The following is a 24992-nucleotide window of genomic DNA, read 5'->3' as shown; positions in this document are numbered from 1 at the left end:
ATATATATATATATATATATATATATATATATATATATACACACACACACACACATATATCTGTAAAAAAGTATACAGCTGATAATTATTATCTTAAATTTTGATGATTTAGAGGAACTTTAAAGTTTTATAGTATCTCCTAATATTAAGAACAGTAAATGACATAGAGAATGAATTGAAGGTAAATTGACCTTATTATCATAAAACCTAACTCATAATTTTTAAAAATATTAGTGAACTTATTTACATACTCCTGTTACTCCTGTTTATAAGAAGAAGTTTGCAGACAATTATTCTGATTGAGCTTCAGGTTTTGGTTCTACACTAACTAGTTCTTTATAGTAAATATTTTCTATTTTATATGGAACCGTTTAAGTGTATGGGAAATGACAGCATCAGTAAGAAGATTTTTGGTTTCTCTGTTGAGCTTCATCTTCTTACTTATTTATTTTTTTTTATAGACATGCCTCACTAGTGAAATTCAGTAATTCTCAGAACAGTAAAATATTGTATATCATATCTGTGAATTCTATTTTCAAACAATGCAAAATAATAATGAGAGATGGTTTTCAGATTATCAGAACACCTGGCCATTGACAGAGCTTAATTTATATTTATTGAGAGTAGATCTGAATCTTGGAATCTTACAGTGGAAGGTTTACCTAGACAAAGTCTTCATATAGGTGAGAAAATTTGAGGCCCAGGAAGCTTAAGTCAACCTCATATCCAACACTGCTATACATATATTTATACATATACATATACATATACTTATACATATACATATATACATTCATATATATATTCTAACTTATATAATTTAAATATGTATATATCTCAAATCATAATGTATATTTGTGAAAAGAGTTCAGTTATTTTATTAGTGATAAATGTTTAAATGCTCAATAGTTTTTGGAGTATCTTTTGTTACTAAAATTTATCCCATTGAAATGACAGCTTGAAATGTAAAAATCCTGTGCCAATTTATAATTCTCATGTTTTGTATTTAAATAGCTCTTGGAGAAGGTCCATACATGCTGGCAAGTTACGGGCAGACTGGCCTTGTTCTGGGGGTCAATCTAACCAGTAGAAGCACTCTCTCACTGCCAAGAACTAATGCTCCTGGTGATTTATTTTTTAATTTTATGATCACTCCAGGTCTTTTCAAAGAGAAGCCATCATGTAAGTATAATTTCCAATTGAAAATAAGATTTTAGTTTTCCATTTATATTTTTTCCATTTATTCATTCACTAAATATTAATTTGGGATCTAATATGTTTATGGCATTTTTCTAGGTGCCCTAGAGGATGTAAAATAAGATACTGGTACATGAAGCAGCTATTTCTTTTATATATACAATCATTTTTTTATCTATCTATCTATCTATCTAAGAATTGTAATTGTTTGATTGAGTGTTTGGTCCTAAATAAAGCACAGCTCAAATTTTCATAGTATTAATCACAGAACTTAATTTTAAATTTTTGAAAAATTGTTCACTAATAACTAACATTTGAAGGATTGTAATACTAGATTAAAGTAAAAGAAAAAAATTATGATTTGATATCATAATTTGATATCAAATAAAGCTGTTAGTAGTAAGAGCATAAATCAGAGTCAAGGCCATCATTCAGACAGTCTGTTACCCTTACTCGGCCTTGTGTGTCTTGGTACCTGGCTCCACATTTACTGGTTTGCGCCTGCATATCTATACTGGTTGTATCTACTTGGCATCTGTTCTAACTGGTGATTATTGTCCTCTTTTGATCTATGATGCTCAGGCTACACTGTTACTGTACTAGCCCTACTTGGACCATGAATGGTGTGTTGTATATGCTTAGGAAACATTTATTGAATGAATAAATCCAACTTTCACTTATTCTGAGAAATCTCCTGATTCTCCAGTTAGAATAAATTGCTTCTTTCTTATAAAAAGAGCTCTTTAGTTCTTTTTAATCTATGAAAACATCTATCACAGTCTGAAGTTCTAATTTATATGTTAGTCATATATTTCTTTTATTTTTATTTGTATTTTCCAGTGCTCAACAGAGATACTTGCAAAGTTTAGGACACAATAAATGTCTTTGGAATCATATATTGACTTTGAGAAAACTTTTCATTGAATGATTTGCAATAACTAATGTTTTTTTAAATTTGGGAATTGGGGAAAGGGAACACAGTTGGGGAATTGGGGAGGGGCCCGGCCAAATTGTTGTTCTTCAATCTTAGTTGTGGAGGGTGCCAGTTGCCATCTGGCTGCCCATTAGCAGCTTGTGGCCTCTAAGCTCAAGGTGCTGTGTTACAATCTTAGTCTGCAGCTCATGGCCTCTAAGTCCAACATGCTGTGTTCCACTCTTAGTTGCAGGTGGGCATAGCCACCATCCCATGTGGGAGTCAAACTGGCAGCCTTGTTAAGAGCATGCGCTCTATCCCTTGAGCCACCCAGGCTCAGCTCATGGTGCCACGTTCATTCTTAGTTGTGGGCAAGCGTAGCCCACCATTGAACAGGCAGTCTTGTTGTTAAGAGCACATGCTCTCACCAGCTGAGCCATCCTGCCACCTGTTGGCAGCTCAGCAACAGCTCAACTCAGGCGCAGGATCACTGGCCCATGTGGGAATCAAACCGGCAGCCCTGTTGCTCAGAGCTTACACTCTTAAGCTAACTGTTAACCAACTGAGCCACTCGGCTGACCCAGTAACTGGTTTTTTCAATAGAACAATCCTAGTGGATTTAAATTAAGAAATTAAGACTCCTTATATGATATATGATTTGCAAATATCATCTCACATTCTATATAGGTTGCCTAAAGAAATTAACGTCTAAGAAATGAAATGTAAAAGCTTAATTAAAGGATGTTTATATCATGGATTTTGCAAATATATGGGAAACTTTTAAAGCATATAACAAGAAAGGATGATACTACTGAAATGCTTTGTAGTTGTCCATTAGTCATTTGATTATCTATTCAGGAATAGAGAATAATATTGAACAAATAGTCTTTTCTTAATGCAGTAAAATCACTTTTAAGAACATTTGCTTATTAAGAACCCAGTGATATTGAAATGCAGTGACATGCCTAAATTGATTTGTTTCTCTATTCTCTTATTCTTTCCTATTGTCCAATTTAGCCATTTGTAGATTTCATGCATTTGAAAATGTTAAAGCTTACAAGTACAAATATGTGTCCAATTAATCATTTGATTACTTGTGTGATATTGTACATTCTGGGATCCTAAGTTGATATATCTTCTCCCCCCCCCCAAATACATGATAAATTATTTAAAAAATAGGACTCATCAAAGACTGATTTTTTTTTTGAGCTCTCACTATTAGTCAATGTATTAAAATACTATTTCTTTTAGAGATCTTATAATTACTTTCTGAAATCTTTCAGATTTAAATTAATTAGTATGGCAATTGTATACTTCTATTTTTGTCAACTTCATAATACATTTTATAATGGCAGTATTGATGATCTGCTTTCTCCGGAGAACCCAAGGAGGTGTCAAGCACACTGTTCTATGTTTTACAGCATTGGCACTTGTTTCCTTGGAATCTGCTGAAAGGCCAAACTACTTCCTCTTTGCCCATGACGATGACTCTCTTAGTTTGAAACAATGGCAGGCGAATTCAGCCTTTCATCAGAAAGCCACATTTTTCCACCATCAGAGCCTCTGGATTTCTGGTTACAGTGCTTTTGAGTTATACAGCAAGAAAGGCTTTTTCATCACACTCACAAATTTGTTTGTCAAAGTATCAAAATATGATGATTCGGAAGAATTTAAACAGTCAAGTAGCTTCAGCATAGAAGGTATGTTTCCTGAGTCTTCAAAAGGAGAATAAACAGATAATTGACATAATGACAGGATATCTATCAAGTTTTACTTTTTAAATCATTCTTAATGAAGTTTAAGTAGACAGAGTTATATGACCTTGGGTAAATTTGTTAACCTCTCTGTCCCTCTGTTTATGCATCTCTAAAATGGAAGAAATAATACTACCTGCTTTATAGGGTTATTGTATACATTAATTACTAAATTGCTTAGAACAGTCTTAAATAATGCTATTTTAAATTATTGACTAATTATTACTGTCAATACTGTGTGAACTTTGGAAATAGAGCTGACCCATGTCTCATGGTAGCTAGTGTTTGTACCTACTTTTTGTTTCCTAGAAGACAACTTCTCAATAACCTGATTCTCAATGATAAAGGCAACATGTTTATCTGTCTTTCCAATAGTAGGGTGTCTGGCTCTACTGACCTCTGGAAGATTTCCATGGTTGAGCAGAGACCTGGTCTTATTTCTAGAGATCCTTATAGTTCTATAACTTGAGTTATCTGAATTTCAGAGAGGAATCCTCACTGCCTCATCCAATGTGTAAAAATTCATACTTTATTTTCAAAACCTGGGAGCTTAATATCTGTCTTGGGTCTCCCAAATAAATTGTTTCATTCTAATCAGCCCTTCTCAATCAGCCTAAGAGAACTAATCATTTGCCTTTTCTGTTGTGGATAAATTTCTACAAACTGTGGTAGTCTGGATTTTAGATAATTCAAGTCAAATTTTAAATTTTTGTCTATTAAAAAAGGTTTCTATACTCATGAGAAAAAGAGCCACCGACATGTCTGTACAACATTGTATAGAGTGAATATGATATTTTTACTTGAATTTACTCAAAAATTTAACTTTACAAGCCTATATTTCCCCTCCAATCTAGAAATCTGTTCCATTAGAACCAGATTCATCAGCTCCACCTGAGCTATGGACAACTGCAGCCAATAGCATCATAAAAATCTCAGAAACTGATCTTTGTGGGCTTTCTAAACCTAAGAAATTCTAGGGGTCTACTCTAGCCTTGGAACCAACCCTCTCCCAGAACCAACAATCCCAGTAACCTAGGTCTAACAGTCACTATAATCTTTACATGCATAGATGCCTTCCAAAAGGTCTTATTTTCCTTTCCATATCTTGGAATTGAATTCTGTGTTGAGAGTCCAAGAAACACAACCTGTTGCCTGAACTTTTTCTCCTATGGAACTCTCCAGAGATAATTTTGTGCTGCTGCAGAATGACTGGTCTATGAAATAGGGAATGGAGAGTATTAGCAGAATTTTCAGGAGAAAAATATTGCATCAAGGAATGTTTGGTAACTATAAGCATGGATTATTAAAATCCATTCATGTTTTGGGTCATGAGTTAATACGATGTACAAGGTAATGTGCTAAGTTCTGTGAGAAGAACAAAGATGGGATGTCCTCTTTAGGTTTGATGTCAGGCAACATATCTTTGGTCTTGCCATTTTCCTAATTGTTTGAACTTGGCAGGTCACTTGGCTCCTTTGAGCCTCAATTTCTTCATTTATAAGGTGGAAATAATGCTTATTCTGTAAGGTCTTTAGAAGGATAAAATATAATAATGGGAAAATTACTTTGCAAAAAATAAAATTCCAAACATGTGTTTCATATTATCATGATATGTAGATCAATGAGAACCCACTAAACATAAAGAAAAGAAGATTTACAATTTTCCTTGGTCTCTTTCAACCTCTTGATTTTTTAAATATTTGGAAAATAGACTAACATTTAGATATTCAACTTAAGCATGAAATGCTTTACTCACCACGAAATTTAGTGTTTCCCCCCCCCCAACCTGTCTTTTTCACAGCATTTGGTCAAAGAAGGGTCAGTCCCTAGAAAGGTTACTATGATAAATCATTATTTTTCACGCTGTACATAAAAAACATCCACAACCTAAACTTTTTTTTTTTTCACTAGAAATCCAGGTAGCGATACCTTACAGGAGGATGTGTGAATGGAAATACGAACCTTGTGCCACTCCCTGTTTTAGAACCTGTAGTGACCCTGAAGCACTAGCATGTACATTTCTTCCACCGTAAGTCATGTTTAGCCATTAAATAAACAAATGCCAGCATTAGTAGATTCTGATCTCAATGATTTTTTTTTAGATTTGAAAAAAACATTCTTAAGAATAATTTGTATGTGCTGTATACTCATTCATGAATTTGTTTTCTGTTATTCAAGCAATAGTTATTAAGGGTCTGCTATGTGCCAGGAATGCTTCTAGCTGCTAGAGATATGGTACTGAATGAAATAGATGAAGGTATCTGCCCTTATATAGGTTAAATTTGATTGAGGTGAAGCAGAGAATAAACAAAGAAAAATGTAGATATATAATGTAATATATTGTTAGATGGTGCTGTGTGTTACGGAGAAAAATAAAGGAAGGTAAGGGAGACAGGGAGTATAAGGTGTGTGTGTGTGTGTGTGTGTTTGCCACATAGGATGGTCAGGGAAGAACGTGCTGACAAGGTGGCATCTACTCAGAGATCTGAAGAAAGTGAGGGGACTGACCATGCAGATATCTGGGGAAGGAACTTTTCAGTCTGAGAAGAGTGCAAAAGTCCTGGAGTGGAAATGCATTTGAGGATGAACAAGGAGTCAAGCTAGTTGGAGCAAAGTGAACAAAATGGAAGGAGTTAGGAGGTGAGACCAGATAATCACAGTAGTGAGCAAATAATATAGAGCCTTGAAGCCAGTTGTGAGGCTACAGGGCATTTCTCTGAGTAATGCCCTGGTGCATTTTGGGCAGAGTATGGTTTTAAAAGTTCGCTTTGGCTGTTGTACTGAGAATGGGCTGTTGGGGGGTCGGGAAGGGCAAGGAAGGGCAGAACTGGAGGTCCGTGGTACAGACAAGAATGAAGGGGAAGTGGTCCTGCAGGCTATGAGAAATGAACAGATTCTGAATATAGGTATTAAACTTAGGGCCATATGATATGCTGATGGATTTAATATCAAATATGAGGCAAAGAGGAGTTAAGGACTCAAGTTTTGGTTTCAGCAGTGTTTAGGTGGAATCATATGAAATTGCCATTTTTGTAACCAAAACTGGCCAAAAAGCAGCAAGTTCAAATGATTCAATTGAATGGAAGGCTGAGTTGCCATTTACTGAGGCAAGGAAATGTTAGGAAGAGCTCTTGGAAGAAAAGTCAGGAATTTGGTTTTGAGGACTGTAAATTGGAGACTGAAATTCTTCATTGGATTTGGCAATCTGGGCAATAGGAAGAGGCAAAATGGAGACAAAGTGTGAACATTTTTTGTTTTTAAGGAGTATTGCTGTAAAGGAAAACGGCGATATGGATCAACAGTAGGAGGGGATATTTTCCAAAGAATCATTTTACATTAGGCATTTATGAACTTCTATTCTGTGACAAAATCGACACTACAAAAGTCCTAGGCATATGAATGAATGAGACGTAGCCCCTCTTTCAAGGAGCTGAGTCTTTTGGAAGGTGACAGAAATAAAAGCAGATAATGACAAAACAGTGGAAAGAGGGCTAGAAGAATGACGACAACTAGCACATTTAAATATTTACAGCATGAGGCACACTGTGCTCAATGCTGTAAAATGGGTCATCTCATTATTTCCATTTTTTATAGGAAAAAAATCCACTGAGACACAAAGAAGTTAAACAATTGGTCCTAGGACACACAGTTTGTAGGCAGCCAGGGTTTGAACCACTACACTGTTGAGAATCAAGTATTATGGGAACTGAGAGAAGGAAATGATATTTCTGTTTATTTTCTTAAATAGAAAAACATCCTTCTTTTTTTTTTTTTTTTTTTTTTGAAAGGAGTTGTCTTCATTCACTGGGACTTCTCACATTCACAAACTTATTCCCTGCCTCTCCTGGTAGCCATCAATGGGAGGGGAAACAAGTGGGGCTCCACAGTGAGGAGTGTACCAGGAGAAGGAAAGAAGGGAGGAAGGAAGGAAGAAAGGAAGGGAGAGAAGGAGGGAGGGAAGGAGGATAGGACATCGCTGGCCCTGCACTGGGGAGAAAACAGAGCTATATATTTTGAAGTGACATTTGGCTGGTGTGTTACTTCTTGTGCCATAACCAGTCTCCGAAGTGTTTGAACCCAGATCCTCGGTGCTTCCACTGTTTGGTCTGCAGCTATCCTGAAGTTTCTTTTTTGGTATGGTTACGGTGCAGAGAAGAGACTCAGGATGAAACTTCACTCCTAATGAGCTTTTTCTCTCACCTCTGTCTTCATCTCTATCTCTACCTCTCCATTCCCCACACTGACGCACTTCATTATTGCTCATCCTTGTACTTGAAGCCCTAAGGGGAGACTCAAGTACTGAGCTGGGGCTTTAACCTAGCTCTGCACCCCTCCTCCTAGTCCCCAATAAAACCACCAATGCTGTTCTCTTGATAATTGCAGTTTTCAGCTCATAGCAAGTGTTGAAAATAAAAATATCTGGTGGAAATGAGAACTTTTATACCACAGAGCCCGTATGTATATACAGTTATTCTTATTATGTACCAGTTAAAAGAGCTGCTCTGCATCTAGATATTCTATTTGTTAGTCAGAAGTTGAGTAGATTACTAATTATATGACAAAATAAACAGGAACATGTTATGAAGGCATTTTAAAGGAATAAGTTACCGGTTTTTGGAAAATAAGAATATGGCTATGGTTTTGACTTGCATAAATCAATTGAAAAATTGAATTGCATAAAAAAGGTGTTTATTTAATTTAATGATACCCAACTGACCCTAGTCTTTTCAGCAATCTGGTAACTTTAGTTTTTCTTTATGGCGTGACAAAGTTTAGAGTTGACTAGGGATGTCATATACTGGTTAAAATTTTATTATCACGTGCACTTTGTGAAATAAACAACTGGTCATATAAGTTCAACTGTTTGTTTTTAAAATTTATGTGTGAAAGAGGTACCCAAGAGATGGCTGAATGTGTCTCCTGTTCAAAGAGAAATTCACTTTTCTTGATTTTTAGTGTTTTCTGGATTTCCTTCCATGAGCAAGCGCCCTCTGGCGGCAACACTTACTCCCAGTCTCAAGTTTGTTCATTTCCATCCTGAATTTGAAAGAGGCCTTGAGTATTTTTGGTTTAAATTCTTTGCTTTACAAATAAGGCGATTGGGAATATTTTAAAATATTAAAAATATTACTGCAACCTTCCAGTGTACTTGAGATGCAGATAAACAAGGCTTCTATAACAATATTTGCATTCATTCTTAGTATGTATGAATCTACTAATTGATTATACAAGGAGGATTACATGTATTTCATTGGAATCAGAATAAATTGACCTCGGATTGTATGTCAACTATAAGTGAATATATATATATATATATATATATATATATATACATATATATATATATATATATATAGTCATGGGACGTGGAGTATAGTGTGGGAGTGGAGTGTCAAGGGAATTGTAATAGATATGTATGATATTGGGGGGAAGTGGGGCAGCGGACTGGGGGAGGGGGATTGTCACTTTGAGGGGTAAAAAGTATAACTATTGCACTGTGTTGTACAGCTGAAACTAATTCTAAAAAATGTGTATTTCATAATAAAAAATAATTTAAAAAATAATAAAGCAGGAAATGCTAAATTGAACTCGGAGCCCCAGTAAGATGAGATGAAACATATAATCTCAGTCATTACCTTGACTTTATTCCCTTAGAGAAACTGTGTTTAGCCCATGATGCCCAAGCCCATGACTTTCTGAAATTTGACCCCTTACCATGCACAAAAACTGGGGATCCTTACAAAGACTGGACATCCTGGGGCTTGAAATTTGGTCCCCTTAGGCTCATATATAACCATCTCCTTCCAGGGCACACTGATACAAATTTGGGCACAGGCCTTGATGCCCTTGAGAACTGCAGCCTCTGTCTCCCTCCTCTCCTTGTTTTCAAAGGACTGCAGCCATGTCCCACCTCCATGCCTTCCACCCAGAGATTCTTGATATCTTTTCAATGAATGTAGGGCATAATAATAGGCAAGGCAAGCCCCCGATTTCTGTTTCTGTTCTACCAACATCTCCAGGCAAGGATATTCAAAGAGTATGTCTCTCTGCTTGGATGTGGGGAGTGAGGGGCAGTATGGGAATGGAAAGTAACAGTTCAATGAATATAGATTAAAATCACAAAAAATGACTCTTCTGCATTTCTACTGATTTATTAGAACACGGTCTTAATGTGTCCCAAACATAAGTGTATACAGTAATACCTTGGTTTGTGAGCATAATTTGTTCCGGAAACAAACTACTTGTATTGAAAGACATCGCTCACTTAACAAGTTAAAATGTACTAGAAATGTTTGCTCATCTTGTGGAACACTCGCAAACCAAGTTACTTGCAATCCAAGGTTTTACTGTATTTTGAATGTTTTGTGTTCAAATCCTGCCTTAGTCATGAATGATATTCCTTTATGATCCACTAGCTTGTGATTTCATAAAATGAGGTATGATGGAGTGGTAGCAAATAGAGCACTCCTTAATGCTTGACAAGGAAAATAGAATAATTTTGAGAAAAATGTAACTGGTTTCATATGTATTAAATGCAGTTTTAAAAATATTTTAAACTTTTTTCTTTTTCTTTTTCATGTGAAGGGTTGAAGGATGCTTGCCCTACTGCCCTAAGCATATGGTCCTTGATGAGATCACCCTCAGATGTGTTTATCCAGGAGACTGTAAGTGTGAACCTTACTTAATTTATTCTGAAAAATGAAACACTTGAATATTTTTTTCCCTGTATGTTGGCCAGTGGTTGTAAACAGAAGTCTTAGACAGACAATACACTTTCATTCAAATTCTTCTTCAATATACCTTCCACTGTTTTCTGTTTCTAATTACTTTTTAAAGCATGTAAGCCTTCCCTCTAACATTTCCCCTGTGCTCTCTCTCCCAAAACATTTTCCTTGAAGCTAAAGATCCTTATATGAACTATGTGGGTCTCACTTTGAGCAAAACAGATTAAGGAAGAGTATCTTTGTTTCTTTGTAGGCATACCTCTGATTCCCATAGAACCTGAAGGTAAGCCACCGTTATCTGTATTTACAAGTATTGTTACAATTGTAGACACCAAAATTAGCATTATGTAATTTACATCTCAGCACACTTAGAACAACTGTTGGTGTTAGCACTATCCCAACGACCCGGAAAACCTAGCTGTCACTTTTGTTTTGCTAAGTAGCTGTTCATTAGGTCGTCGTGCCTCAACTTCAAAATGGCTTCTGTATTTGGTCTGCCTCTTTCTTTTTTTCAGCTAGTAAAGATTCCCTCACACTTTTGCTTAGAATTTAGGTTTTACTAAATCCTGCTTAAATTTTCACAGTGATGAAGTTGACTCTAAAGAGATCTGAATGCAAATGAAGTCATCCTCTAAGGGCTCTCATTCCGGCTCCTGCGTTCAGCCTCAGCCTCTGCAGGAGGAATTCTAGGCTCTCATCCTGGCTTCTCTCCCTCGCTATGAAACTTGCCTCAGGAAGGGATTCTATAAACTGATTTACAGTGAGGCTGGACAAACAGAATGTATTATTTCACCTGGGATTATAATTTAGAACAGCTCAGATATTTATTCTTTAGTTTACTTGACAAGCTTTAATTGTCAGCTCTGTCAGGCACTGTCCTGGCAATGAAGGGAGGAAGGGAGAAAGGAGATGAAAGGGCAGCCTCTGCCCTAAAACAGTTATCAGTCCACAGGCTACTGTGAGATTATGATAGAGGTTAGCACAAGCAGGAAGCAGGAGGGGTCTTATACTGATTTTGGAGGTATGGCCTCAGAAGGGTAACAGAGGTAGGAGCTGGAGAGGCTATTGGAAGGAGGACGTGTGTTCTAGCTGGAAAGGGAAGCCTGTGCAAAGGCCTGGAACTAGAGAGAGCCTGTCGCACAGACGGGCTTGCTAACCTAAAATGAAAGGCTTTTCAAAGGGAGAGGCAACCAGTATTTATTGAAATCAATAACCACAGCTTTTCGGGAGGCCCAGCTGATTCAGGCAGCAGCCCAAATAATGTTCCAATTTGAAGACAAAGGCAGTGGCTATTTATGTGAAAGGGACAGGAACAATCACATCAATAGAAGGAACGCGTTTTTATTGGTGCAGATAACATAGTGATGTTAATGTTAAATAACATTTCCAATTTTCAATCCAGTAGTTATCAATTCAGTAGTCATAATAACTGCTTTCTTGTTGTCTTGGCAAACAGTGTTTTGGGACACAGTGTTGCCCTATTCCCAGTCCAATGGTTGTTTTGCCCAGTTTTAACATTCTAAAGATTCAGACATAAGACGAGCAAGACAGTTCCTCTGATGTGGCTGTTCAGCTCCATTTTAAAGTGGCTCTGTTTATGTTAGTGTTTGTAGAGTTTGCGCAGGTCAGTGTATCTTCAGCATGTAGTGTGAGGGGAGTTGTGCCAAGAGACGAGATGGAAGAAATTATCAGGGCCAGGTCACAAAGGGTCCGTGGTAAGAAACTTGGATTTTTGTTTTTTCTGAAGGCAATGGCAAATCATTCAGGGATTTTAATAAGTCCTGTGACATCTTCAAAATAATAGCCACCCTGCAACCATCACTATCATCACTATACTAATTAGCTATACTAATCACTATACTAATTATTGAGTACTTATTAAGTGCCAGGCATTGGAATAAGCACTTTGATGCATTTAATCCTTATGAGAGTTCTATGATTAAAAGCCAGAGCTCTGGAATCAAGATTCCTGAATTTGAATTCTGCCTCTAACACTTACCAGCTTACCTCTCTACACCTTAGTTTCCTTCTCTATAAAAATGACAGGAGTATTGTTATCTACTTCACAGCGTTCTTGTGAGGAGTAAATGAAATAATCTATACAAAATTTCTTAGCACAGTTTCTGCCACATATGAATTTCACACATGATGGATACTGTTCCACTAATGGAGGGGACATCTTCATTTCTAACAGGTCCAGAAATTATTACTCCAACAGCGGTAACACCCACGCCAGGTTTGCTATGTGAGGTATGACTGCGTAATCTCTTCAGCCATTTTGTCCTTTCTTTCTAGCATCTGTTCAAGTGGTTGTATGACTATCCAAACTCTATTAAACTTCTTTCAGTGTGATCTCTAGTCTTTCTTTGCTAAAAGATAATAAGAAATATGCATTATATTTTAATAATTGTATTTTTTAAACTGATTCAGATATTTCTTATTAATTAGATTCTGGCCACACTAAAAAAAAATTCAAATAAGGTCTTAAGTGCAATTCCTTAAAAAGAGTTACCTAGTGTGGGCTTCTCTCTAAGTCAGGCATTCAAAAATATTTATTAAGTCGCTACTGTATTCCAGGCACTGTGAAAGATGGCAAAGATACAATGGTAAACAAAGAAAGATAAGGTCACTGAACTCCAGAGCTTGTAATTGTCTTGGCTAAGACTTGAACAGTTATTTGCTACTTAATCCAAATATAATACAATAATATAATATAATATAATATAATATAATATAATATAATATAAATAATATAATGCAAATATGCCACTTGTTCTGATAAACTAATTATTTATTCAACCAATGTTTATTTAGCACAATTTCTGGCCAGGTGCTGGTCATAGATAAAACAATATAAAAGTAGATAAAAATCCCTGTGTTTATGGAGTTTACATTCTGTTGGAGGCTCTGAGGTAACCAATAAGAAAAATAAATACTAAGTTGTATAAAATGTTAGAGGGTGCTGCTCAGGAGAAAAATAAAACTATTTCCAGTGAGTTGGTCAAAATCCTCACTGATAAGATGACAGGAATAAAAGCTCTGAAGAAATTGAGATAGTGAGCCATGCTGAGAACCAAAAAACAAAAAAAAAACCAAAAACAGGCCCAGCAAAGGCCCTGAGGTGAGAATACCTAAAATATTAAAAGAATAAAAAAATTACAAGAAGGCTATTAATCAAGTAAGGAATAAAATAATAGGAAGTAAATTAGATTATGTAAGACCTTGTAGATGATTGCAAAGACTGTGGCTTTTTTCCTAAATGATGAAATATGACATAGGACATTTTTGAGCAGAGGAATTGTATGCTCTGGTTTACTTCAGGGTTATTTTAGCTACTGTGTTGAGAGCAGGGTGAAAGGAGACAATATAACAAGTTAGGAGGCTGTTGCAAGAATTTAGGCAAGAGATTATGATGGCCTGGACCAGGCGATGGCAGTGGAGACGATGAGAAATGCCTGGATTCTGGATATATCAGTGTTGCCAAAAAATGAGGTGCCAAAAAAAGCATACACATTTCAATTTTCCTTTCTTAAAATGTGTATACATTTTTTTTGCACCCTCTGTATTTTGAATATAGAGGCCACAGAATTTGCTGAAGGATTAGATGTGGGGTATGAGTGAAAGAGCAGAATCAAGGATTGTAAGATTTTTGCCTTGAGCAACTGAAGGATAAAGTTGCATTAATCAGGATGGGGAAATTGTGGGAGGTGAAGGTCTGGAGTGAATGTAACCAAGAGTTCAGTTTTGCCTTGCAAAGATGAGATTTTTTTTTTTTTAGACATAAAAAAGCTGTGGATATACAGACCTTGTGAACATAAAGTTTACTTTAGAGGGTTGTCATTGTGGGAAGAAAATGGGTTAATTAGAACAATGGGGAACATAATAAGTGATAGAAATGTTTATCATTGCTATAATTATTGCCATAATTTAAAATAGAATGCAGTTTATAAACTTTGAAAAATCTACCACTTATTTCATTTTTATTTGTTCATCTATAAGTATGTGAGTTATATATAAAAATTAATTCATAATGATTCCATCCAGCAGTCAAACTGATCTCACATATGAATTTTTAACAAAATATTAGGATAGTATTAAGTTGTAAGTTTTTAAAACTGACCTTAACAGAAGTTGTAATCATACACTAGCTTTGTACAATGTAATATGAAGGTTGACTGCCACTGTATAATAAATCTGCTTATACAACACTAATCTAGACAATTTAAGATAAGACTTTAATTTGCTCAGATGTCTAAGTATGTGGGCAATTCTGATATCAAATCAACATTAAGATAAAACTTAAATTAAGTTCATAATGAGTATTTTAGAAAGGTTACATCAACAAAAAGTTGTAGTGTGATTTTAATTATTTATCATTTAAAAGCTTTTGTGTTTAGGAAATACACACCTTAGACAACTTGAGTGGGAAACTAAAAAAAAAAATACATGCAATGGAATATTGCTCAGCAGTATTGCCAGTTGCAACAACATGGATGGACCTAGAGGGTATTAAGCTAAGTAAAATAAGTCAGACTGAGAAAGAAAAGTACCATATGATCTTAGTTATGTGCAGAATCTGAAAACCAAAACAAACAAACAAAACAAAACAGAAACAGACCCAGAGATACAGAGAGCAAGGTGATGGTTGCCTAAGGGGAGGGGGAGTGGGAAGATGGGTAAATAAAAAAAAAATTTAATTGAAAACATTAGTTGAAAATGAGAAAAAACTCACCAATTTTCTCTTTTTATTAATAGCCTCAACAATTTGATCCTGTTTATAATTGTAGCCAATATATATGCATTGATACGGAATGGAAGTTGTACAACTGGTCTCTTAATTGCCCAAAGGGCTTGGAAATGCCTGACTGTGGTTTCCGGGGAAGACCTGTTCAAGTGAACACTGATATCTGCTGCCCTGAGTGGGAATGTCCTTGTAGGTTTGCATTTCTTCCATGGTAACCAATTTTTGTTTGTTTGTTTGTTTTTTAAATTTTATTGGGGAACAGCCATGGTCATTGGTTACACATTGCTTTCATGCTACAATGGCATAGTTGACTCTTTTAAGGAGGGTGTAGCTCCTAGTGGCCCAGGGATCGAACTGCCTTCCTTGGTGTTATCAGCACCACGCTCTAACCTACTGAGCTAACCGGTCACCCCCAGCTAACTGGTCACCTCTTGGTAACCAATTTTTAATCAGGGGGAGATTGTTCTTTCTTTGAACCAATCACCTCATCAAACCAAAGTTATTGTTGAGCTTTCTTCATTTGATTTATGATTTTAGTTCCTAGTATATAACTTTTTGAATTGCTTCTTGTCAAACATAATAGCTCTAATTTACAATATTTTTTAAAGGAGCAATTATTACTACAAATGCAAATAATTAGTTAATGGGTTAAATTCACTCTCCAATGTTTTTTTCAGGTCGGTGTTCCATGTTGTCAGAACTGAGCATTATTACATTTGATGGCAACAATGCAGCATTATATAGTATGGCTTCTTATATCTTAGTAAGAATTCCTGGGGAAATTGTAGTTGCTCATATTGAAAAATGTTCCATGAATCAGGTAGGTTTTGTCATTTCTTCATAAACCTGTACATGACAACATTAGGGATTCTCAGAGTAAGAAGGGATTCAAAAGCTCACTGAGATTTATCTTCTGGTACTTAAAACCAAAAAATGTTGTATGTACAAAAACTCATAGTCACAGACAATAGTTTAGTGGTTACCATAGGGTAAGGGGGGTGGTGGTAGAAGAGGGTAAAGGGGATCAAATATATGATGATGCAAAGAGAACTGACTTAGTGGTGATCATAAAATGCAATATATAGATGATATATTATAGAAATGTACACTTGAAGCCTATATAATTTTACTAACCAATGTCATCCCAATATTTTTTTTTAAAGATTTTTATTGAGGTATTGGGGGGAAGGGGAACAGACAAGTTGCTATCCTTTTGTTCTTCAGTCTAGTTGTGGAGGACATTGCTTCACTGGCCCAAGTTGGCACCATCATTGCGCTCTTCCCGGGCGAGGCAGATCAGTCGCTGGCTTCTGGACAGCTGCTCACTGCGGCTGCTGGCCGCTCACGCTGGCTGCTGGCTACACACGGTAGCCCATGGCAACCCACTGCAACAGGGGCTGCAGCCTACGCCGTCGCCAGCGACTCAGGGCAGCCCAGCTCCAGGTTGAGCTGTTGTTCAGCATCTTAGCTGTGTAGGGCAGTGTCACTGGCCCTCATATGTGGGATCCTAACTGGGGCCCTCTGGCGTCCCAAGCCAGTTCTTAACCATCACGCCACTCGGCTGGCCTGATCCCAATAATTTTAATAAAAATTTTAAAAAATATTTCATGTAAATATATTTAGAGGCATATAATATTAATCCAGTATTTTTTAAATGTCAAGTAGTACTTTTCTTTTAAAAGTGATTTTTCTTTATACTTTTTTTTTCAGGATGAAAACTCAATTAAAAAGCTAGTGAGTATTTTCAAAGTGTTTAGTAGATTCCTTCTGCTTATTGCTAAAATTATGTTTAACTCCATAAAGTATTAATTTTTTTTTTTTAATTAAGACTTTCTCTGAAAGAAGCTCTGGGCTTTGTTTTAAGAAGTTAAATTTGACAACACCTATACATAAAATACTTGTTGATCGGGCAGCAAGAAAGGTAAGATTACAAAGTTAAAATATATCCTTACATTAGATGAAATTAAGAAATTATATAAACACAATTATTTCCAAAAAGAGGGAAAATTAAACATATCAGTGGAATTTCATTGCTATCATGTCTAATCATTTTTCATGGACAGTCTAAAATGTGTTTCTTAACATTATATTTATCCTTCGATAAGTGCCAACTCTTGCAAATATTTCTCCCCTTGTGAGGTTAACTGTAACCGCCATATTAAATATGCTAAAGCCTTTTTGGATAAGGCGAGTGGCCAAGCTTCTTACTGTCAGAGTTAATGTTAGTGTTTCAAATTAGACAAAATGGAAATGATGTGAAAAAGAGGGATCATAATGTTGAAAAGAGTAGTAGCCACAAATACCAGATGAAGACCACTGAGAGAAGATTAGATGGAAGGAGTATTCCAATATTGATGCCATTAATTTTTCAGTGAATAAATCATAGCCAAAATAAGAATAAATGAAAGAATATTTAACTTTATTAAAATAAACTGAAGAAGAGCAATGCATTATAAAAAAGTTGAAAAGGAACCATTTAGTTTTACAGGAAGAAACTTTATCCCAAGGCATATATATTTACCAGGTAGGACTGAGTTATAAGCTGGATGCTTCACTCCGATCTAGATGGTTCTCTGAAAAATATAAGAAAATAATGTATAAAGATTTTGCTCAAAATGGCTAAGATACTGGGTGCTTTCTGGAAATAATTGCATTAGCACAGATCCATAGATTCTAGGCTAGAAGCAATATTAAAATGGGCCTAAGATATAGTAAGGTACTTATATTAGAAAGTTTGATCTTAAGTAAAACAAAATATATGAAGGAGGTACTTTTTTTGCAAGATAGCATTTGTATATACCTTTGATTTTGATAAGGTTGATATAGCAACAGGAAGTGATTGGGAAATAAACTGCATTTGGGCAGAAGGGTTTATTTTTGGCCTAAGCTGAATTCATCACTGGTCATGTATTCAGTTAAAAACTAATTAATTAAAAAAACAATTTAGTGAGAGTTTACATAATAAAATTACACAGGTCCTGATCTTAAGTAACTTGTAATTGTGTGTAGGGTACATAAATGTAATTATCTGCCCATTAGAAAGTAGCAGGAGGTACAGTGACAGCTATGACAAAAACATCATGAAAATAAAAGGAAGAATCAATTGGTAGAGTTTATAGGAGGGTTAAATAAGTATTTTTGGAAGAGGTGACACCTAAAACGAATCTTAAAGAATGAATAGAAATTAACCAGGCAAGTGGAAGAGTGTTTTAGCCCAAGGGAGGCAGTATGAGGAAGGTGTAAAGACGAGAAAGTGGGTGGTTGGTCAGGTAGAACTTTGGCAAACTTGCTGCTGGTTACAGCTCATGGTTCTGTGTCACTGCCATTATTTAAAGCACTGGTTCTCAAAGTATAATCCTTGGACTGCTTACATTTGTATTACCAAGAAAACACATGCTAAAAATATAGACTCTGGATTTCCATGAAAACCTAGGAAGTAGAGTTGCTGAGAATTCTAATCTTTACCAACCTGGACGCATGATTGTTATAAACATCATTAAACACTGATTTAGAAGATCAGAGAAAGACCTCAGATTAAAGGAAACATCCTGAAAGTAACTTTTATTATCTTACGTTTATATTAGTAGGCAATGGTGTAATCAACACCATTACATAACAGACAAAATGTAAAGTTCTGAAGAAAATAAAGGAAAATGAGGTTAAAACAAATACTGAATATAGAAAGACACAGCAAAGGAACAATAAAAGAGTTTAGAAGTTATGAAAACCTGTGAAAGCAGCAGAGAAACAAATTTTTAAAAACTTAAAAAATAGTTTATATTAAATCAGAAAAAATGGAATAAATTGAATTCTCCAAATTTTAATAAGTGTATATTTAAAAACTCATAGACACAGACTACAGTTTAGTGGTTACCAGAGGGAAAATGGGGAAGGGGTGGTAGATGAGGGTAAAGGGGATCAAATATATGGTGAACACACAAACTATATGCAGAGGGTGTCAAAAAATGTATACACATTTTAAGAAAGGAAAACAGTATTGAAATTTAATACTTAATATATATCAATAACAAAAGATGAATGCAAGTAATGCTTGACTTCTGCAATTACAAAAGATGCTCAAAGTGGTTACCATCAGTGTCCAGACACTTCTGATTACAGCGAACTACTGCTTGAGCAACATTGACCAGTGTCCACTTATATACATTATTTTGGCACCCCTGGTATAGATGATGTATTATAGAAATGTACACTTGAAAGCTATATAATTTTACTAACCAATGTCACCCCATACATTTAATAAATAAACATAATCATGTTTTCTAACAAATGGAAATGCATAATGTAATTTTAGGTCGACGTGGATTCTATTGTTGTGCCTTTGCCCTTTTCCAATCAAGACCTGCTTATAGAGGATTCTGGTACTATGTACGTGATTACGACTCCAGCTGGACTAATCATAAAGTGGGCTCATCTTACAGGAATCTTAGACATTCATTTTGGCCCTCAATTTAACTTGTCTTCCTACACAGAAGGACTTTGTGGTGAGCATTGCTTTTCAAATCTTGATTTCTTCTAACATTTTTTTTGTTTCCTGTTCACATTAAACTGTTTGGCTTCTGTTGCTACACTTTTTTTTTTTTAAGACATTATTGGGGAACTGGGGGAGGGGTACAGCGTTGGGGAATCAGGGAAGGGGAACAGACAAGTTGCTGTCCTTCTGTTCTTCAGTTTTGTTGTGAAGGACGTCGCTTCATTGGCCCATGTTGGTATTATCATTGTGCACTTCCTGGGTGAGGCAGTTGCTTGTCGGCCATTGGACAGCCGCTCACGGCAGCTCCTGGCCAGCCCAACTGCAGCCTATGCCATCACCTGCAACTCATAGCAGCCCAGCTCTAGGTTGAGCTGTTGTTCACCATCTTAGCTGTAGAGGGCAGTGTCACTGGCCCTCATATGTGGGATCCAAACCGGAGCCCTGCTGCTCAGACCAATTGGCATCCCAAGCCAACTCCTAACCAACACACCACTCGGCCGGCCTCTGTAGCCACACTTTTTGATATGAGATGTTAACTTTCAGATCCCTCTGGAATACTGAAGGAAGTAATGGTTTTCAATAAATGGGCTAAGAAGCAAGAAATAACAGTTCATTGTGGGTATTTTATGGAACCATATGCTTACCACTGTTACTATGATACTGTTTGTATCCCTACTAGCTTGTCTTTATTAAGCATTAATGAAGTGTGAGGCATTAGTTTAGATACTTTAACTCATTTAAATCTAACAATAACCCTAATAAATAGGCACTAGTATTAATTTATAAGTGATAAAAATGAGGAATAGAAAGGCTTAAATAACTTTTTTCCTTTTTTTTAAAAGTTTGAAATCTGGGAAAAATTAGTTGTTTAAGCCATCTTGTAAGTTATATACTTACAGGGGACACAATATTCTGAAAATTTATCTCAGGGTCATTATAAAGTGAAAAGCATAGAAAAAATTTACACCTAAGTTTAATATCATAGATATGAAAAGAGTTTTAAGCCAAAGGAAACAAATTAGAAATATATCTATGTACCTAACAAAATAAGAATAATATTGGCTCTGGTGTCTTCCAGAAAGTTAAACAGAGCTATCCCCTTTACAGCTCTGGGCTCACCATAAATTTCTTCAACTTTAAAATGGAAATGGCAATATCTGCCTTCAAGATTGTTAGAATTTTATGTGAAAGTTACTGGAAAAGCACTTCATACATTGCTTAATACACACAGTCAACAAATATTAGTACAAATATATTTTAATCTCACTAAATATTAACTGAATAAAAGTTTATGGATTACCTTCTGAGTCCCTGACACTAACGTTTGGTGTTGACAACTCAAAATGAAAATGAATAGACTAAGTCCTTGCCCTCACAAATTACACAAAACACCCATATTTCTTCTTTAAAAATGTAAAACATGTAATGGAAAGATTGGCTAAAATGGTGTACATAGTTCCTTGCCTATTTAGAGTATGTTACACATAACACAAACTTCAATGGTGACTAAAAGTTATCAATGTGGAAATAGTTAGTATTGGTGTATAGCGCTGATTATAAGCAACTCAATAGTTATTATAGTGTAATAAGTCAGAGACTTTGAAATTGCATGTTTTCTATTATGATTTATCACTTCTGTGTACTATGATTTCTGTTTGATTTTTGTGTTTTGTTTTTTTTCCCCCTCCTTTACTGTTAGCTCATGCTTTAATGGAGATAGACATTCCGCTAACTGGATTCTTAACTAATCACTGTAGAAAAGGGTCTGGGATTACATTTTTGTTAACCAAGGGTCACCCCCAAACTTCATGACCTCCATGGGAGAGGAGTGGCTTGTTAATGAAAACTCTGGGTGCTGTTGAAACTACTACATTGGGTGCTGGGTAATAAAGTTACAGTGAACAAGAGTGTGACTCAAATTGATCATGGACACGAGAATGGGAGGTCTATATTGATACCTTGTTTTACACAGCACTGTGAAGTCTGTGATGAAACCATGTTTTTTACTTATCGATTACCTTTCTCCAGAAGAATTTAGACTTGAAAAAAATAGTAGCTGCTTTATAGTATAGTTCACTTGTTTGGTTTGGTTTTTTTTTGCACTTCATTCCGTCTTCTGTGTATTTATAAGGGTAGGATAACTATGGCAGAAGCAACCTTTATTGGTAATGATTTAAGATTTAATACTTCAATAAAATGTTTAACTCTTACCTTTTATACCTGGGAGCCTTGGGAATTAAGAAAAATTATGTTTTAAAGTAGGGTGGGATTCGAGTAAGTTATGATCAGGGTTCCAGATCCATTTTTCTGGACTTCCCTTGACTCTGCACTCCACTGGATGAAGACTAAGCTTTATCCTCAATCTGACCTACCTCAAGGATGCTAGGCTGTAGCAGATCAAAACATCATAGCCATCAATAGGCCATGCCATCTCAAAGAGGGAAGATTGCTATGTTCTAGAATTCCCAGGTCAAATTCTGAACTTGACTATGGTTGTCCTAACGTTGAACAAATCTAGGTGTCTGGTGACTGCCATGAGCTGATTGGTTTATGCCTGGATTACTTATAACAGTTTTTAAGGCCAGATGTAAGGAATACCTTTATGCCAATCAGGTGTCTCTCCTCGAGTAGTTCATGTACTAGGTGACAAGACAGGGTTAATTCCTGAAAGGAATAACAATGTTTTCAGGCAGAGTTTTCTTGGGGGAGTAGATGCCTGGGAGGCAATCACCAAATGTCCACTATTCTGGAGAATATTTGACAGATTTTAGAACTAGTTATCAAATTAGGCGATGATGGTAAAAGTGGAATAGTGTTAACAGCAGAATCAATCACCTCTTTATCTTCTACGAGCTTTTCATATATCTTGACTTCTAGGATCATGGTTTCTTGCTTATCTGATTGAGACAGTTCTATACTATCTTATCAAAGAATGACACAATTTAAAAAATCCATCAACATTAAAGTCAAAGGACATAAATTTGGCACCTCATTCAGTAAATAATTTATTTTAAATCAATTATTAAGAGGATTTATTTTTGCTGCCTGCGTTTGGTTTAAGTGAAAAATTCTTCCTTCTAAATGTCACATATCTTTCTAGGGATTTGCAATGACGATCCAGATGATGATCTAAGGATGCAAAATGGCACAATTATTACGAATATGGAAGACATTGAATTATTTATTGAGAGCTGGGAAATTGACAAAGCAGTTAAAGTAACAACAAGAAGACCTTTTAGAAATTGTACTGAGTATGACTGCAGTCACTGCATTGAGTTATTAAATAGAAGAATTTTCATTCCATGCCACGATAGAGTAAGTTGAAAGCAACCATAAATAAGAACTGTCATGTTAAACAGGTTAAGATTAAAGCCAATAAATTCCTGTTCTTGCCATGATGTTCTACTGAGAACAGTTTATCCCCAAACCTTCTGTCGGCATGCTTTGGAATTCAGAATCATTTGCGGTTTATAGATACACAGAGACAGGGAGGATAATTATCTTTTTTCTCTCTCTGTTTTCTTCAGAACTGTATCTACAGCTTTCAAGAAAAATGAAATTATATTCTATGAATAAATGCCTCTAGGAGAAAGAGGTCAATGTCACTTGATAACCCAATATAGAAACCAAGGCAGTGAAGGTTTAATTAATTTCCTGTGATCCTGGCCTCTTAGGTGTTTACTTATAATAGAAACTGTCACATATTCAAATTAATTATTCTTTAATATGCTCTAACTTTCTGACTTTAGGTCACTAAGTAGACATTTAAAATAATTAGCATCATTAAAAAAAGATCCATTATTAGAAACAAAGGGCAGATAAATACAGCATTCCATGAATCACTTAATGAAAATTTTGTGAGCATCTAGCCCCTACTAGGCGTTGTGTTAAACTCCTGTGATCCTTGCCCTGAAGGAGTCCTAGTGGGAAGGCAAGCCTGTGAATAGTTACATTGTAAGATACACTATGGAGGTGCCTAGAAACCCAGGTTTGGAAAAGGCTTCCCAGTTTTAGACATTTGAATTACTTAGAAGGATGAGTTTGCCAGAGGAGAAGAGGGAGGAAGGGAGACCTAGGCAAATAAAACAATATATGTAAGAGCAAATTTGGTGTAAATGTCCATTTTAGGAAAACATTGAAAGTTTAGCGCAAGACATGTGGGTAGTTTAAGAGCCCGGGAAGAAGAGTGAGGAATTGTTAAAGCAGGAAGGAGCGCATTGCATGCTAGGTGGTGACGTGCAGACTCCATAGTTCTCAGCCTGCCCTATGACTCCCCTGACCCCAAAGGAAAAGGGTGTGATGTCATGGGACAAAAATGGCATATCTTTCAGGAACTTCAGTTTTATTTATAAATTTCAATGCAAATAAGTTGTAAATGTTTACATTTTTTTAATGCATGCACATAAAAATGAAAAATAGCGCATACTTTTAAACCAATTTTAGTGCCATTTTGAGCTGTCTTTTAAAAGCACAATGATGATTGCATTTTTAACTGGGAACTTAAATTAGAAAAAATTTTCAACTTGACTGTGAAAGGCATAGTGAGGCAATGCAGGATACCATTTAGTTGGTGATAGCTTCAGATTTTTCGCTTAGGATTTTCCCAGTGAATTTGGTTACAAATGAAAGGGATGCTTAACTTGCTACTCTTTGATTCTCCAAATAGTTTTAGTCTGGCTTAGTTAGAGTCTTTAGAGCAACTGAAACAACACAACTTATCCCAAGCCAAAATATACCTCTCTAGGTTTCACCACAGAACTTTTGTGAAAAGATGTGGATTAATTTTACCAATTTTGGGAACTCTGAATGTGACGCACTTTCTGCATATGTGGCTCTGTGCAACAAGTTTGACATCTGTATTCAGTGGAGGACACCTGATTACTGCGGTAAGTAGTACACTTCAAATGATATTTTCCAGTAACTGAATAACATTCCGTTTTTTTGCTTCTTTCTTTTTCTTTGCATTTTTCATCATAAAATAATTTTGTAAGAATAAAATGCGTATAAATCTAACCTAGAAGTTAGAGGTGAGCTCTCTCACATAGGATACTTCTATTTTCATCCTGTTCTCAATTTAAAATAGGCCTCAATTCTCCTAAATGTAAACCTAGTCCACAAAATATTAGGTAGCAAAGTAGATTGCAGTATTGAAGAAATCACAGGGGAT

The 24992-nt window shown here is 35.8% G+C and overlaps 1 protein-coding gene across 1 annotated transcript in view; it reads left to right on the top strand.

The window, feature by feature from the left end:
* The window catches only part of OTOGL (otogelin like), a gene marked incomplete at its 3' end in the record, with an annotated part of 117429 nt that extends 92718 nt beyond the window's left edge, over positions 1-24711 (top strand). Inside the window, exons 32-44 of the mRNA XM_019630438.1 lie at positions 1015-1182; positions 3532-3810; positions 5776-5893; positions 10450-10529; positions 10843-10872; positions 12784-12839; positions 15345-15522; positions 16011-16153; positions 17044-17067; positions 17162-17254; positions 19646-19835; positions 22926-23140; positions 24570-24711. Coding sequence (XP_019485983.1) covers positions 1015-1182; positions 3532-3810; positions 5776-5893; positions 10450-10529; positions 10843-10872; positions 12784-12839; positions 15345-15522; positions 16011-16153; positions 17044-17067; positions 17162-17254; positions 19646-19835; positions 22926-23140; positions 24570-24711 — 1716 coding nt within the window. The remainder of the gene's footprint in view (positions 1-1014; positions 1183-3531; positions 3811-5775; positions 5894-10449; positions 10530-10842; positions 10873-12783; positions 12840-15344; positions 15523-16010; positions 16154-17043; positions 17068-17161; positions 17255-19645; positions 19836-22925; positions 23141-24569) is intronic.
* Positions 24712-24992: the final 281 nt, after the last annotated feature.

This window comes from Hipposideros armiger, unplaced genomic scaffold (assembly GCF_001890085.2).
Source record: "Hipposideros armiger isolate ML-2016 unplaced genomic scaffold, ASM189008v1 scaffold_913, whole genome shotgun sequence".
NCBI classification, from domain to species: Eukaryota; Metazoa; Chordata; class Mammalia; order Chiroptera; family Hipposideridae; genus Hipposideros; species Hipposideros armiger.
This window is presented reverse-complemented; position numbering and strand designations above follow the sequence as displayed.